The 16,195-nt window shown below is 43.5% G+C and overlaps 1 protein-coding gene and 1 non-coding gene across 2 annotated transcripts in view; both read right to left on the bottom strand.

Moving 5' to 3' along the window:
• Positions 1-14,213: 14,213 nt before the first annotated feature.
• The window catches only part of eprs1 (glutamyl-prolyl-tRNA synthetase 1), an 88,706-nt gene continuing 86,724 nt past the window's right edge, over positions 14,214-16,195 (bottom strand). The window contains exons 31-34 of the mRNA XM_021584352.3: positions 15,603-15,763; positions 15,346-15,424; positions 15,154-15,218; positions 14,214-14,993 (exon numbers count right to left, since the gene is read on the bottom strand). Coding sequence (XP_021440027.3) covers positions 14,843-14,993; positions 15,154-15,218; positions 15,346-15,424; positions 15,603-15,763 — 456 coding nt within the window. The 3' untranslated portion in view covers positions 14,214-14,842. The remainder of the gene's footprint in view (positions 14,994-15,153; positions 15,219-15,345; positions 15,425-15,602; positions 15,764-16,195) is intronic.
• Positions 15,900-16,036, bottom strand: LOC118944385 (small nucleolar RNA SNORA5). The gene has a single exon (XR_005039611.1). It is a non-coding gene; the product is annotated as a small nucleolar RNA SNORA5 (small nucleolar RNA).

Genomic DNA, 16,195 nt, shown 5'->3' with positions numbered 1-16,195 from the left:
GACTAAATACTTTTTTGCCCCACTGTAGGTATTCCTCTTGTCCAGATGGGTTAGGTCAGTGTGCAGTGTGGTTGCGATTGTGTTGTCTGTGGACCTATTGGGGCGGTAAGCAAATTGGAGTGGGTCTAGGGTGTCAGGTAGGGTGGAGGTGATATGGTCCTTGACTAGTCTCTCAAAGCACTTCATGATGACAGGTAGTCGTTTAGCTCAGTTACCTTAGCTTTCTTGGGAACAGGAACAATGGTGGCCCTCTAGAAGCATGTGTGAACAGCAGACTGGGATAAGGGTTGATTGAATATGTCTGTAAACACACCAGCCAGCTGGTCTGCGCATGCTCTGAGGACGCGCCTGGGGATGCCGTCTGGGCCTGCAGCCTTGCGAGGGTGATAGGTGAGAATTGTCTGTTAATTGAATGATTTGAATATTCCGCCTTGAAACATATAATTGTATGGAATTGATTATAATGTATGAAATTATAATCAATAAATGTGTAGTCCTAGTCAGAATTAGGGTGAAAAGATATGCCTTTATGGTATTCTAAACACAGACTGTCTGAGCTTGGTGCCGAGCTGACTAGAGATTTGTGAGAGAATGAGGAGTACGTCTCAAGTCACTATCTCTGTCGGCTGGGAAGTGAGAAAGACAGTGTCTGCGTATCAGGACGTGTGTATGTGTGTGCGTATGTTTGTGTATGTGTGGGCGTAAGAAGTCAGTATAAAATGAATTGATTTGTATTCTTGACTTCAGAACGTTTCCGTGAATAAACATTTAACATGCATTTGGTTTTACTAGTGTTTTAAGAACAGTTGGAGGCCACGGAAGGAGTGTTGTATGCCATTGAAGCTCGCTTGGAGGTTAGTAACCTCTCTGGGATAGGGAGGACGCAAATGTCCCACCTGGCCAAATGCCAGGGAAAATGCAGGGCGCCAAATTCAAATAAAATGCTATAAAATTCAAACTTTCATTAAATTACCCATGTAAGATATCAAATTAAAGCTACACTCATTGTGAATCCAGCCAACATGTCAGATTTCAAAAAGGCTTTTCGGCGAAAGCACAAGAAGCTATTATCTGATGATAGCACAACAGTAAACAAAGAGAGAATAGCATATTTCAACCCTGCAGGCACCACACAAAACGCAGAAATATGCCTTACCTTTGACGAGCATCTTTTGTTGGCACTCCAATATGTCCCATAAACATCACAAATGGTACTCCTGTTCGTTTAATTCCGTCGATACATATCCAAAATGTCTATTTATTTGGTGCGTTTGATCCAGAAAAAAACAGCTTCCAATTTGCGTAACGTCACTAAAAAATCTCAAAAGTTACCTGTAAAACTTTGCCAAAACATTTCAAACTACTTTTGTGATAAACTTTACGTATTTTTAAACATAAATAATCGATTAAATTGAAGATGAGTCTGTTTTTCAATAGAGGATCACAAACTAACGCTACTTTTCAAGTCTTGCGCAACTCTCAAACAGTACACATAACGTTACCCTGTTCAAAGATGGCCGTACTTCTTCATTGCACAAAGGAATAACCTCAACCAAATTCCAGAGACTGGTGACATCCAGTGGAAGCGGTAGGAACTGCAAACAAGTGCCTTAGAAATCTCATTTCCCAATGAGACTCATTGAATAGACAGTGACAATACTTCCGGCGCCGACAGAGATGGCCGCCTCGCTTCGCGTTCCTAGGAAACTATGCAGTTTTTTGTTTTTTTTACGTGTTATTTCTTACATTGGTACCCCAGGTCATCTTAGGTTTCATTACATACAGTCGAGAAGAACTACTGAATATAAGATCAGCGTCAACTCACCATCAGTACGACCAAGAATATGTTTTTCGCGATGCGGATCCTGTGTTCTGCCTTACAAACAGGACAACGGAGTGGATCCCATGCAGCGACCCAAAAAAACGACTCCGAAAAAGAGGGAAACGAGGCGGTCTTCTGGTCAGACTCCAGAGACGGGCACACCGTGCACCATTCCCTAGCATTCTTCTTGCCAATGTCCAGTCTCTTGACAACAAGGTTGATGAAATCTGAGCAAGGGTAGCATTCCAGAGGGACATCAGAGACTGTAACGTTCTTTGCTTCACGGAAACGTGGCTTACTGGAGAGACGCTATCCGAGGCGGTGCAGCCAACAGGTTTCTCCACGCATCGCGCAGACAGAAACAAACATCTTTCTGGTAAGAAGAGGGGCGGGGGCGTATGCCTTATGACTAACGTGACATGGTGTGATAAAAGAAACATACAGGAACTCAAATCTTTCTGTTCACCTGATTTAGAATTCCTCACAATGAAATGTAGACCGCATTATCTACCAAGAGAATTCTCTTCGATTATAATCACAGCCGTATATATCCCCCCCAAGCAGACACATCGTTGGCTCTGAATGAACTTTATTTGACTCTTTGCAAACTGGAAACCATTTATCCGGAGGCTGCATTCATTGTAGCTGGGGATTTTAACAAGGCTAATCTGAAAACAAGACTCCCTAAATTTTATCAGCATATCGATTGCGCAACCAGGGGTGGAAAGACCTTGGATCATTGTTACTCTAACTTCCGCGACGCATATAAGGCCCTGCCCCGCCCCCCTTTCGGAAAAGCTGACCACGACTCCATTTTGTTGATCCCTGCCTACAGACAGAAACTAAAACAAGAGGCTCCCACGCTGAGGTCTGTCCAACGCTGGTCCGACCAATCTGATTCCACACTCCAAGACTGCTTCCATCACATGGACTGGGACATGTTTCGTATTGCGTCAGACAACAACATTGACGAATACGCTGATTCGGTGTGCGAGTTCATTAGAACGTGCGTTGAAGATGTCGTTCCCATAGCAACGATTAAAACATTCCCTAACCAGAAACCGTGGATTGATGGCAGCATTCGCGTGAAACTGAAAGAGCGAACCACTGCTTTTAATCAGGGCAAGGTGTCTGGTAACATGATCGAATACAAACAGTGCAGCTATTCCCTCCGCAAGGCTATCAAACAAGCTAAGCGTCGGTACAGAGACAAAGTAGAATCTCAATTCAACGGCTCAGACACAAGAGGCATGTGGCAGGGTCTACAGTCAATCACGGACTACAGGAAGAAATCCAGCCCAGTCACGGACCAGGATGTCCTGCTCCCTGGCAGACTAAATAACTTTTTTGCCCGCTTTGAGGACAATACAGTGCCACTGACACGGCCTGCAACGAAAACTTGCAGTCTCTCCTTCACTGCAGCTGAGGTGAGTAAGACATTTAAACGTGTTAACCCTCGCAAGGCTGCAGGCCCAGACGGCATCCCCAGCTGGCCGGTGTGTTTACGGACATATTCAATCAATCCCTATACCAGTCTGCTGTTCCCACATGCTTCAAGAGGGCCACCATTGTTCCTGTTCCCAAGAAAGCTAAGGTAACTGAGCTAAACGACTACCGCCCCGTAGCACTCACTTCCGTCATCATGAAGTGCTTTGAGAGACTAGTCAAGGACCATATCACCTCCACCCTACCTGACACCCTAGACCCACTCCAATTTGCTTACCGCCCAAATAGGTCCACAGACGATGCAATCTCAACCACACTGCACACTGCCCTAACCCATCTGGACAAGAGGAATACCTATGTGAGAATGCTGTTCATTGACTACAGCTCGGCATTCAACACCATAGTACCCTCCAAGCTCGTCATCAAGGTCGAGACCCTGGGTCTCGACCCCGCCCTGTGCAACTGGGTGCTGGACTTCCTGACGGGCCGCCCCCAGGTGGTGATCCTCAACACTGGGGCCCCACAAGGGTGCGTTCTGAGCCCTCTCCTGTACTCCCTGTTCACCCACGACTGCGTGGCCACGCACGCCTCCAACTCAATCATCAAGTTTGCGGACGACACAACAGTGGTAGGCTTGATTACCAACAACGACGAGACGGCCTACAGGGAGGAGGTGAGGGCCCTCGGAGTGTGGTGTCAGGAAAAAAACCTCACACTCAACGTCAACACAACTAAGGAGATGATTGTGGACTTCAGGAAACAGCAGAGGGAACACCCCCCTATCCACATCGATGGAACAGTAGTGGAGAGGGTAGCAAGTTTTAAGTTCCTCAGCATACACATCACAGACAAACTGAATTGGTCCACTCACACAGACAGCATTGTGAAGAAGGCGCAGCAGCGCCTCTTCAACCTCAGGAGGCTGAAGAAATTAGGCTTGTCACCAAAAGCACTCACAAACTTCTACAGATGCACAATCGAGAGCATCCTGTCGGGCTGTATCACCGCCTGGTACGGCAACTGCTCCGCCCACAACCGTAAGGCTCTCCAGAGGGTAGTGAGGTCTGCACAATGCATCACCGGGGGCAAACTACCTGCCCTCCAGGACACCTACACCACCCGATGTCACAGGAAGGCCATAAAGATCATCAAGGACATCAACCACCCGAGCCACTGCCTGTTCACCCCGCTATCATCCAGAAGGCGAGGTCAGTACAGGTGCATCAAAGCGACTGAAAAACAGCTTCTATCTCAAGGCCATCAGACTGTTAAACAGCCACCACTAACATTGAGTGGCTGCTGCCAACACACTGACACTGACTCAACTCCAGCCACTTTAATAATGGGAATTGATGGGAAATGATGTAAATATATCACTAGCCACTTTAAACAATGCTACCTTATATAATGTTACTTACCCTATATTATTCATCTCATATGCATACGTATATACTGTACTCTATCATCGACTGTATCCTTATGTAATACATGTATCACTAGCCACTTTAACTATGCCACTTTGTTTACATACTCATCTCATATGTATATACTGTACTCGATACCATCTACTGTATCTTGCCTATGCTGCTCTGTACCATCACTCATTCATATATCCTTATGTACATATTCTTTATCCCCTCACACTGTGTACAAGACAGTAGTTTTGGAATTGTTAGTTAGATTACTTGTTGGTTATTACTGCATTGTCGGAACTAGAAGCACAAGCATTTCGCTACACTCGCATTAACATCTGCTAACCATGTGTATGTGACAAATAAAATTTGATTTGACATAAACAAAAAAAAAATCTGAATGGTTAGTCCTCAGGGTTTTGCCTGCTACATAAGTTATGTTATACTCACAGACATGATTCAAAACAGTTTTAGAAACTTCAGAGTGTTTTCTATCCAAATCTACTAATAATATCCAGGGCACAGCTGGGAGCTGAGGGGGATCGGTAGCAGGCGGCAACAGTGAAAGACTTATTTCTGGAGAGATGAATTTTTAAAATTAGAAGTCCGAACTGTTTGGGTATGAAATTACTTTGCAGGCTGTCTCTGCAGTAGATTGCAACTCCTCCCCCTTTGGCAGTTCTATCTTGACAGATAATGTTGTAGTTGGGTATAGAAATCTCCAAATTTTTGGTGGCCTTCCTGAACCAGGATTCAGACACGGCAAGGACATCAGAGTTGGCGGAGTTTGATAAAGCAGTGAGTAAAACAAACTTAGGGAGGAGGATTCTGATGTTGACATGGATGAAACCAAGGCTTTTTCGATTACAGAAGTCAACAAACGAGAGTGCCTGGGGGCAAGCAGGGCCTGGGTTAACCTCCACATCACCTGAGAAACAGAGGAGGAGTAGGATGATGGTACGGCTAAAGGCTATCAAAACTGGTCGTCTAGTGCGTTGGGGACAGAGAATAAAAGGAGCAGATTTCTGGGCGTGGTAGAATAGATTCAGGGCATAATGTGCAGACGGGTATGGTGGGGTACAGGTACAGTGGCGGTAATCCCAGGCACTGAGTGATAAGAGGCTGCATCTCTGGACGTGCTGGTTATACTGGGTGAGGTCACCGCATATGTGGGGGGTGGGACAAAGGAGGAATCTGAGACATGTAGAGTGGGACTAGGGGCTCCACTGTAAACTAAAACAATGATAACTATCCTAAACAACAGTATACAAGGCATATTGACATTTGAGAGAGACAAAGTGAGGTATAAAGGAATCACAGGTGTTGATTGGGAGAGCTAGCTAAGGCAACAACGGGTAAGACAACAACAGCTAATCAGCTAAGACAACAAGAACAGGTAAAATGGCGATGAATGGGCAGAGGGGGTCGGGTAACTACACACAAGGCCTGCGTTCGGGGCTAGGGCCGACAGATGAACAAAAACAAACAAAATGGAGTACCGTGATAAATGAACAGTCCAGCAGGCATCAGCTATGTAGCTAAGTGATCATAGGGTCCAGTGAACAGCAATAGATGGAACAGGGAAGCCGCGGGATAGTCGTTACTATGCTAGCACACGGGAGACACAACGTTTAAAGTTAGCAGGCCTGGGTAAGTAGAAGCGTCTTCTCCGACGTCCAGCAACAGCCGGTAGAGGGCACAGCGGATGGAATTACGTCTGCGGACCAGTCGTGGTGGCACGGCGGGGTGTCATTTCGACAAAGGGTCCGGGCCAGATGGCGAAAGAGGTATTGTGTTTGTAGTAATTTAATTTGCTACCCGGGAGATGTGCCTGGCTCGCGGCTAACTGGTGCTAGCTTCGGGGCAGGGGCGTTAGCCACTATAGCCACTCAGTAGCAGCTAGCTAGCAGTGATGATCCGCTGCAAAGGTCCAGAGCTTACAGCAAGTAGTGGATTCTAGCCGTGTCCGGGAGGCATCGGCTGGGTAGCCGGGTGATCACAGAGTAGGCCGGGAGGTGGGCCTGGCTCAGGGCTAGCTTCGGGGCTGGGTCACTCGGTGGCAGCTAGCTAGCTGTGATGATCAGGAGTAATGGTCCAGGGTTTACGGCAGGAATCCGGCGTTGTAGTGGAGAAAAACAGTCCGAGGCTGTTAGGTATTATCCAGGCAAAAAAAAATGGTGCCTGTGCCTGTTGGTGCCTGTGCAGAAGGTAAAGGCCGCTAGCAGTGGCTAAATAGCTAGTAGCTAATTAGCTGGTTAGCTTCTGATGGCGGTTCTGGTTATATCTTTTTTAATTTTAAAAATTTTAAATAGCGGATCCGTGTCACATTGATTGAGGCAGGTTACTGGAAGGTATATTTCACATAAAAATAGAAATGAGATTGAAATATACAAAAGACGAAAGATACAAAAAGTAAACGAGAGGACGACAAACCACGTCTGCACTGCTACACCATCTTGGATTACACAGGTCCCAGGTGTGGGACACCAAAACAGGATAAAACATATCTGCTAAACATTAATTTCAATTCAAAACACATTACATACAGTACCAGTCAAAAGTGTAGACACACTTACTTAATCCAGGATTTCTTATTTTTACATTGTAGAATAATAGTGAAGACATTTGAAATCGTGTAGTAATCAAAAAAGTGTTAAATCAAAATATATTTTAGATTTTTCAAAATAGCCACCCTTTGCCTTGATGACAACCCTTTGTTTTGATGTCTGCACGATTATTCTACAATGTAGAAAATAGTTTTAAAAAATTAAGAAAAACCCTTGAATGAGTAGGTGTTCTAAAACTATTGACCAGTGGTGTATGTTTAAATAGAGTTGTGTGGTGATTGTGTGGTGATTTATTTTCCTTTTTTTCCAGAAAAGGGAGTTATTCTCCAGTCTAGTAGGTGGCTTTAATGCAACATTTATTGGATGCCAACCGCTGTGAAGTTGTCCATCAAACCCAGTTTTAGCTCCACCACGGCTCGAGTTGAACTGAAGCGCACGTCTTCATATTTTTAATATTAGGTTCTTTGTCAAACACAATCAAGTTAAGTTGCACTTTTAATTACCTTCCCCTTTTGTAATATTATACACTACCTTTCAAAAGTTTGGGGTCACTTAGAAATGGCCTTTTTGAAAGAAAAGCACATTTTTTGTGCCCATTAAAATAACATCAAATTGTTCAGAAACACAGTGTAGACATTGTTAATGTTGTAAATGACTATTGTAGCTGGAAACGGCAGATTTTTAATGGAATATCTACATAGGCGTACAGAGGCCCATTATCAGCAACCATCACTCCCGTGTTCCAATGGCACGTTGTGTTAGCCAATCAAAGTTTATCATTTTAAAAGGCTAATTGACATTAGGAAAACCCTTTCGCGATTATGTTAGCACAGCTGAAAACTGTTGTTCTGATTAAAGAAGCAATACATCTGGCCTTCTTTAGACTAGTTGAGTATCTGGAGCATCAGCATGTGTGGATTCAATTACATGCTCAAGATGGCCAGAAACAAATTACTTTCTTCTGAAACTCATCAGTCTATTCTTATTAAGGCTATTCCATGCGAGAAACTGCCAAGAAACTGAAGATCTCGTACAACGCTGTGTACTACTCCCTTCAATGCACAGCGCAAACTGTCTCTAACCAGAATAGAAAGAGCAGTGGGAGGCCCCGGTGCACAACTAAGCAAGAGGACAAGTACATTAGTGTCTAGTTTGAGAAACAGACACCTCAAGTCCTAAACTGGCAGCTTCATTAAATAGTTCCCGCAAAACACCAGTCTCAACGTCAAGTGTAGAGGCGACTCCGGGATGCTAGCCTTCTAGGCAGAGTTCCTCTGTCCAGTGTCTGTGTTATTTTGCCCATCAATCTGCCCATTAATCATTTATTTTTATTGTCCAGTCAGATGTAGGCAGTTTCAAAGAAAAAGCCATAAGGCCAGCATCCCATGGTGCAACTGACGACCGAAGTCAGCCTGCAGGTGCTAGGCCCGCCACAAGGAGTTGTTAGAGCGCGATGAGCCAAGTAAAGCCCCCCCCGGCCAAACACACCCCTAACCCGGACGTCGTTGGGGGCCGCTCTATAGTGATACAGTCTGGGATCGATCCCGGGCCTGTAGTGACATCTCAAGCACTGCGAGCTTTTGCTACTTTTTTCACCTGTGTAATACTGTCCTCTTCCTGCTTATTCTGGGGTTCAGACTGAATGCAGCTGCTCATAATTGACAGCAGCAACATGGACCTGTTAAATTGACAAGAAGGGTCAGATTTAGCTACATTTAGGCATGGCTTCCTTGTTTTGAGTTTGAGTTGGTCAACTCCAGCAGTTTGATACAAGTATTTCATATTAAACCTACCTCACATGGTGACTAGAACGGGCACACGCATCCGTTCGCGTGCGCCAACTTACACATATAGATTTTTTCCATCCCCACCAGACGCGATAAGGCCACACGCATGTTGAAATATCAAAACGAACATGTCCTGAAATTACATTTTTGTTCCCCCCAGTGTTATCATTGGAGTGTGATACAAAACGAGGCAACGGTGTGCTTTAGGACCATGCGGATGCCTCCGAGCGGTCGGGTAGGCTGTGTGAAGCGTTTATCCGACTGAAACAAATACAAATAATTAGGTTCCCCCACTTCTAAAACCAACGTTGCGCCCCTGTATTCAATAGTTGCCATTATACACCGATTTTTATTATACACCTACTGTAGTTACAGTTGTAACTTAAAATTGGCTTAAATCTATGGCAAGACTTGAAAATGGCTGTCAAGCAATGATCAATAACCAAATTGACAGAGCTTGAATAGTTAAAAAAAATAAATAAATGGGCAAATCTTGTACAATCCAGTTGTGCAAAGCGCTTATAGACTTACCCAAAAACACTCAGAGCTATAATCGCTGCCAAGGGCGATTCTAACATGTATGCACTCAGGGGTTGACTACTTATCTAATGAAGATGGTGTTTTATTTTTTTTATTAATCTTAAAAAGACAAATCAAAAAATAAAACTAACAAATTTAGTATTTTGTGTAGATCATGAAAATAAATACAATTAAAATCTATTTAAATCCCAATTTGTAAAAAAGCCAGTGAAACAAGTCTACTCAGGCGAGAAAAAATCCAAATGTATATCCCCATTGGAAAATATAAATGGACTGATGGTATTGTAACTGACAAAAACTTTGATGCACAACTACATTTTGAAATTGCACCTAGTGTATTTTATCAACTATTATTTCTCTCAATAGTAAATTGACACCCAGACTGAGTTCCCCTAGCGGCTGGGAGCCCTAAGCAACCGCCTTTGTTGTTTATGCATGGAACAGTCCCTGCTGCCACCAAAGGTGTCAGCTGGAGAGGACATGCACGAACAGGGAATTGTACTTCGAAGCGAATTAGCATTTTTGAATCGAGTAAATCAAGCCAAAAGTCACCTTGTCTAAGATTTTCACGGTTATAAAAACGGCACTCCAGGGAAAGCCTACATGAAACACAGATCTTATTTGAAGTGGTTTCAAAATCCAAGGGAAAAAAATATTAAAACCATTTCCATGTTTGACTACTAGGTTTTATGGGTATTATGAAACATCCACTGTTTCTTTGTGATGTTTTCTGTATGCTGATACAGAGAGCAGGGAAACCCAGTTTGCGGTTACATTTTTATTTATTTAACCTTCACCTGGAACCAAAAGGGGTTCTTCTATGGGGACAGCTGAAGAATAACCTTTTTTTCTGAGAGTACTTGTTACTAACATGTCTAACCTTTACATAGAGTATTTCCTTTAGGAATATAGTGGAGTAAAAGTTTTCTAAAATATCAATAGTAAAGTAGACACCCCCAAAAAATAACTTAAGTAGTACCTGAAAGTATTTTTACTTAAGTGCTTTACACCACTGACTACTCGTGGCACCATTAAAGCTTTGTATTGTGAAGATAAACACATTGGGCTTAATGTTTCCTGGACAGATTAAACCTACATAGTCCTTGACCAAGCATTTTAGCTCAGAATTAGGTTTAATTTGTCCTGGAAACCGGCCCAGTCTTTTAATGATTGTTTTTAGAGTGTGTTTTCTCATTTTAAGCCTGCATGCAAAACACATTTCCCTATGTGATAAGAAAGACTACCTTGAAATGTTCTACTCATATCTTATTAAAATAGTAAAATAACATACCATTGTGTGGCTTTGATCTGTTGAGAATATAATAGTGATCTGTAGACAAGTGTCTTCACTCTAATATAGTTCAGAATGAGACAAGAAAACACATGGAGCTTTCATATCATTCAGAATATGAGACAAGGAAACACGTGGAGCTTTCATATCGTTCAGAATATGAGACAAGGAAACACGGAGCTTTCATATTGTTCAGAATATGAGACAAAACACACGGAGCTTTCCGCCAGGTGCTTTAAGACGTTACATCACTTCAAGGAGTGACAAAAACAAAAAATCTCCAAAGATCTGGTAAAAAAAATGAAGTTTCTTGAAGGTTATAAATCCATTGAGCAAGGAGCATACAGCCATTAATACAACAGTCTATGTTAATGTCTCGTTTGAGTGCATTGTTGAAACAGGTCAACACTGACAGGATTGAAAGGAAGACAGAACTGCTCCGGATTCTGCTCTCTCTTCAAATTCTTCACCTTAACAGCATGAACACACAATACTGACGACAGATCAGCTGCTGGATAGACAATTATCATATGGCTGCAAATATTGATGTAGTTTATTCTAATGGAATTGCCTATAATAGTGGTAACCAAACTTTTGTCCTGTACCCCTTCAAGCATTCAACCTCCAGCTAGCACCAGGGTCAATGCACTCTCAAATGTTTTTTTTGCCATCATTGTAAGCCTGCCACACACACAAACACAACACATTTATTAAACAAGAATGAGTGTGAGTTGTCACAACCCAGCTCTTGGGAAGTAAACAAAGCTCTTATAGGACCAGAGCACAAATAATAAATAATTTTGCTCTTTATTTAGCCCAACTCACTCAGGTGCTTCGCTATATCACATTTGACATTGTCAGTAAGCTTGAGTTCATTTACACACAAAAAAAATCATACAAATGATGGAAAGACCTGTGTGTTGTCCTTGTTAATGCAGACAGAGAAGAGCTCCATCTTCTTAATCATAACCTCAATTTTGTCCCACACATTGAATATAGTTGCGGACAGTCCCTGTAATCCTAAATTCAGATCATTCAGGCGAGAAAAAACATCACCCAGATAGGCAGGTTGTGAGAGAAACTCGTCATCATGCAAGCGGTCAGACAAGTGAAAATGGTCAGTAAAAAAAATAAAAAATAAGCTTGTCTCTCAATTTCCCTTTGATAACCAGCGCTGCTGTTGTAAAACCGTTACATGGTCGCTGCCCATATAATTGCATAGTGTACAAAATACACAAGAGTTCATGGGCCTTGCTTTAACAAAGTTAACCATTTTCACTGTAGTGCCCAAAATGTCTTTCAAGCTGTCAGGCATTCCCTTGGCAGCAAGAGCCTCTCGGTGGATGCTGCAGTGTACTCAGGTGGCATCGGGAGCAACTGCTTGCACGCACGTTAACTATGGAACGCCATTTGGGTCACAAAGCACATAGTCAAAACGCAATCTTTTTAATGCTACGTGTGTAAAGTTAACAGGTGCAGGCGCAAAATTAAGTTAACGCTTACACGCGTCAAATAAGCTCGTGCAAATGTGCTGGCATGCGGTCCAACATGTGCTAAATAAACGTCTGCAAGCGGTCCTGCACACGTCAAATTAAACGCCTACAGCTACTAAATATACACCTACACGCGCAAATTTAACTGCCAATTTTCCTAGCTCCTCCTTTCAATAATCAGTGTTCAGTCAATTTGAAGCAACAACACCACAAATGAAGACGGAGAGAAGGAACTTCCTTATCCGCTGCAAACAGACCTTAAATGACTGCGGTTGGCTTCTGCACTCTGATAATCCTGGACTGGGGCGGTGTGTCACAGCATCATCGGACTGAGCTTGTTGTCATTGCAGGCAATCTCAAGGCTGTGCATTACAGGGAAGACATCCTCCTCCCTCATGTGGTACCCTTCCTGCAGGCTCATCCTGACATGACCCTCCAGCATGACAATACCACCAGCCATACTGCTCGTTCTGTGCGTGATTTCCTGCAAGACAGGAATATCACTGCTCTGCCACGGCCATCGAAGAGCCTGGATCTCAATGAGCACGTCGGGGACCTGTTGGATAGGAAGGTGAGGGCTAGGGACAGGGCCGCTCCCCCCAGAAATGTCTGGGAACTTGCAGGTGCCTTGGTGGAAGAGTGGGGTAACATCTCACTGCAAGAACTGGCAAATCTGGTGCAGTCCATGAGGAGATGCACTTGGTGGCCACACCAGATACTGACTGTTAGTTTTGATTTTGAACCCCCCTTTGTTCAGGGACACATTATTCCATGTGTTAGTCACATGTCTGTTGTTGAATCTTGTTAAGTTCATACTATTTACACATTAAGTTTGCTGAAATAAACGCAGTTGACAGTGAGAGGACGTTGCTTTTTTTGCTGGTCCAACGTCCCCCGTCTGTTGTTCGGTGCTTTCCCGGGAAAGGGGGCAGTATCTCTTCAGCTGCATCAGATTCACAACTGTCAGTGTCCATGCTAGCTGGGCTAACAACACATTTAGAATTACTGATGCTAGCATTGGATGTGCTCGTGGAAGCAGAACAACTTGTGTCGTCGACAGATGCAGGTATTATTATATTCTGCCGGTAGTAGCAGTAGAGCTGGTATGTGTCTATGGACGCGGGCCTATTTTTGTTTTTAACCATTTATTAATTTTTGAGCAAACGGAATGAGCAGTGGCTACGTTTGGCTACATATGTACCGTTAGTGGAATTCCCGCGAGAGTGTAACAGTTAATGTGATTGGATGTTAATTATTTGACTAGGCTACCTGTAATTGACATAGTGTTGTTATTTCTCTCTGCACTACACGGTTTCATTTTATTTTTCGCAGTGAAACGAGGCTACTCAGGCGACAAAAAAACCTCACCCAAATGTATAGCCAGCCCCGTTCGAAAATTGAATTGGACTGTTTGAAAATGTTTAGAATTATTCTAATGAATCATATTTTTATTTGGCGTACCCCCACGGCATTGCGTGTATCCCAGTTTGGGAATACCTGACCTATAACAATGCAGTAAATCATATATTTGGCACATCATTGTGCATGATCAATTATATTGGAGGTAAAAATTACTGTAGCCTACAATAGTAAAATAAAACTCAATTGATTGCCTGACTTTTGAATCACTGATTCATTTGTAATGTGAATAAAAACCCTGGGAAAGTGGAAAGTTTCACTTTTCCACACCTGAACACAAAACAAATATTTCTGTCCTGTCCGCACCTGAACAAGTCCCTCTTCCTCCTGATGTGTGCACTCGCTTGGACGATCATCAACACAATCACCCCCTTTACAGATTAAGTGCAGATAATGTACAGGTAAAAACAGCTCTCAAATGATAATGCCTATACAGTGGAATTTGAGAATCCCTTTATTATAGAAAAGTTTTAATATTGCGTTAGAGGAACTCAAGAGTACAGGTATGGGAACACAAGAGTACATGTATGTGATAGTTCCTTATTCCATGATGTATGCAGTATTCCTATGAGTTTGTACTGGGGACAAATGTGGCTATAACCTCCAGGGGTCAACCCTCACCACCCACCTATAGTACACCCCCAATAGCTATGATATCAGTTCAGTTAGTGGGAAACATCTTGCCTGAGTACCATGTCATCTTTCTACCTGGGAAAGGTCCTGAGATAAGGTAGGGTGGGAGTGAGAAAGGGACAAAAATATAAAGATTGTGTCATTGGGTATAAAGAAAGGGTCATTTTTGTTACATTTGGGGCTAGTGGGAGAAAATAGCTGACTATGGAGAGTGTCTGGTCAATCTTGAGGGGTTGGGCCACCATTGCAAGGTTAGGGTCAAAAGGAAAGGAACACACTACAAGGTGTTGACTCTGGGTATATCTCCTCGTCTCTTCTCCATCTCTGCTGATTTGAAAGCGCATGATAGGTGAAAACAAATCTTTGTTCTTTCACCTATCCGCCTCTTTCTTATATCCCAGATCGAGGAGAGAAAGCCACTTAAGACTGTATTTAGTAGCTGCGGCCAAACAGGGTGTAATACTGTGCGGCCTCCTTGCCACTGACGCACATCTGACCCGGCTGCAGGGGCTTGAGGGGCTTGAAGGGGATACACAGGCTCTTTGCACCCATGGAGGGGGCACCGGGCTCCAGATCCTGGTCCCTGCAGAGGGGGAGAGAGAGAGGGGCACCGGTAACACTTCACTTAGAGTAGATAACGCATCTTGATGTGAAGGTGTTAGGGAGGTGTTCCTAATGTTTGGTATAGTCAGTGAATGTTAGCATGCATCTCAGTCATTGAGTGGTACTTGAGTGAGTCTTACTTGGCAGTGGTCTTCTTGATCCAGTCTTCACACTCGATGCCTCCACAGAAGGGGATCTGGACAATCTGTGGTTATCAACATAAAACAAATACATGTAAGTCAGTTCATTTATATTACTTAAGCCAGCCAGACATGGAAACGATTCATCTGATGATTGGGAATCTGACAGAAACAAACTTCAACGTAACACACCCTGCCCTGGTCCAGGTCTTTCTGGAACTGTTCCATAGAGTCTGCTACCACCATGTGTTTGTTCAGGTCGTCCGATGCCCTGCAACACAGAGGAAGAGGCATATTAGTCACACTATGTGTGTGTTCGCATGCATGTTAGTCCCTGTGCAGTAGCTCAGAGAGCGCGAGAGAGTGAGAATGAGAGGGATTGTGGGTGTTACAAGATATTGCCCTTGATTTCCTCCAGTTGGTGTGTGTGTGGATCAGCATACGCATACCTCTTGAAGAGGTTGGTCTGGATGTCCTCCAGTAGCTGTACGAGTCTCTTCTCGGTGTCTGCCTCGGGCAGGATGATCTTCTCCCCCGTGTCTCTCCTCACGGCCACACACTGACCCTGCTTCAGATCCTTAGGACCCACCTCAAGGCGAATGGGCACGCCCTGAGAGAGAGGGATGGAAGGAGGGGTGGAGAGAGGATGGAGAGCAAGAAAGAAAGCGAAGGAGAGAGAGAGAGTATAGAGATGCAGACATTTCCTTTCAATTGGACTGATGAGAAGTTTATCCCTGAAATCAACCAATTGTCAGTAGTACAAATTTATCCCCAACATCCATGGAAAAGTTACATGAGGCCCATGAACTACAGGTTCACTGTGGCAGCCATTTTGGCCAGTGCGGTCCATTTTAGAGGAAGCACTGAATGAGACAAGGCTGCAAACTTTCTAATGCCCCTAGAAAGGGTTCTGGGGATTATTGCAACAATAATAATAATAATAATAATAATAATAATATACACCATTTAAGATCTACTTTTATCCAAAGAGACATACAGTACAGTGAGTGCAAAATGTTTAGTGTATGACTCCAGTGACAAC

Source organism: Oncorhynchus mykiss, chromosome 25 (genome assembly GCF_057628025.1).
Source record: "Oncorhynchus mykiss isolate SJ-2025 chromosome 25, ASM5762802v1, whole genome shotgun sequence".
In the NCBI taxonomy this organism is placed as follows: domain Eukaryota; kingdom Metazoa; phylum Chordata; class Actinopteri; order Salmoniformes; family Salmonidae; genus Oncorhynchus; species Oncorhynchus mykiss.
Note: the sequence above shows the minus strand (reverse complement) of the source record. Positions and strands in the feature narration are given on the sequence as shown.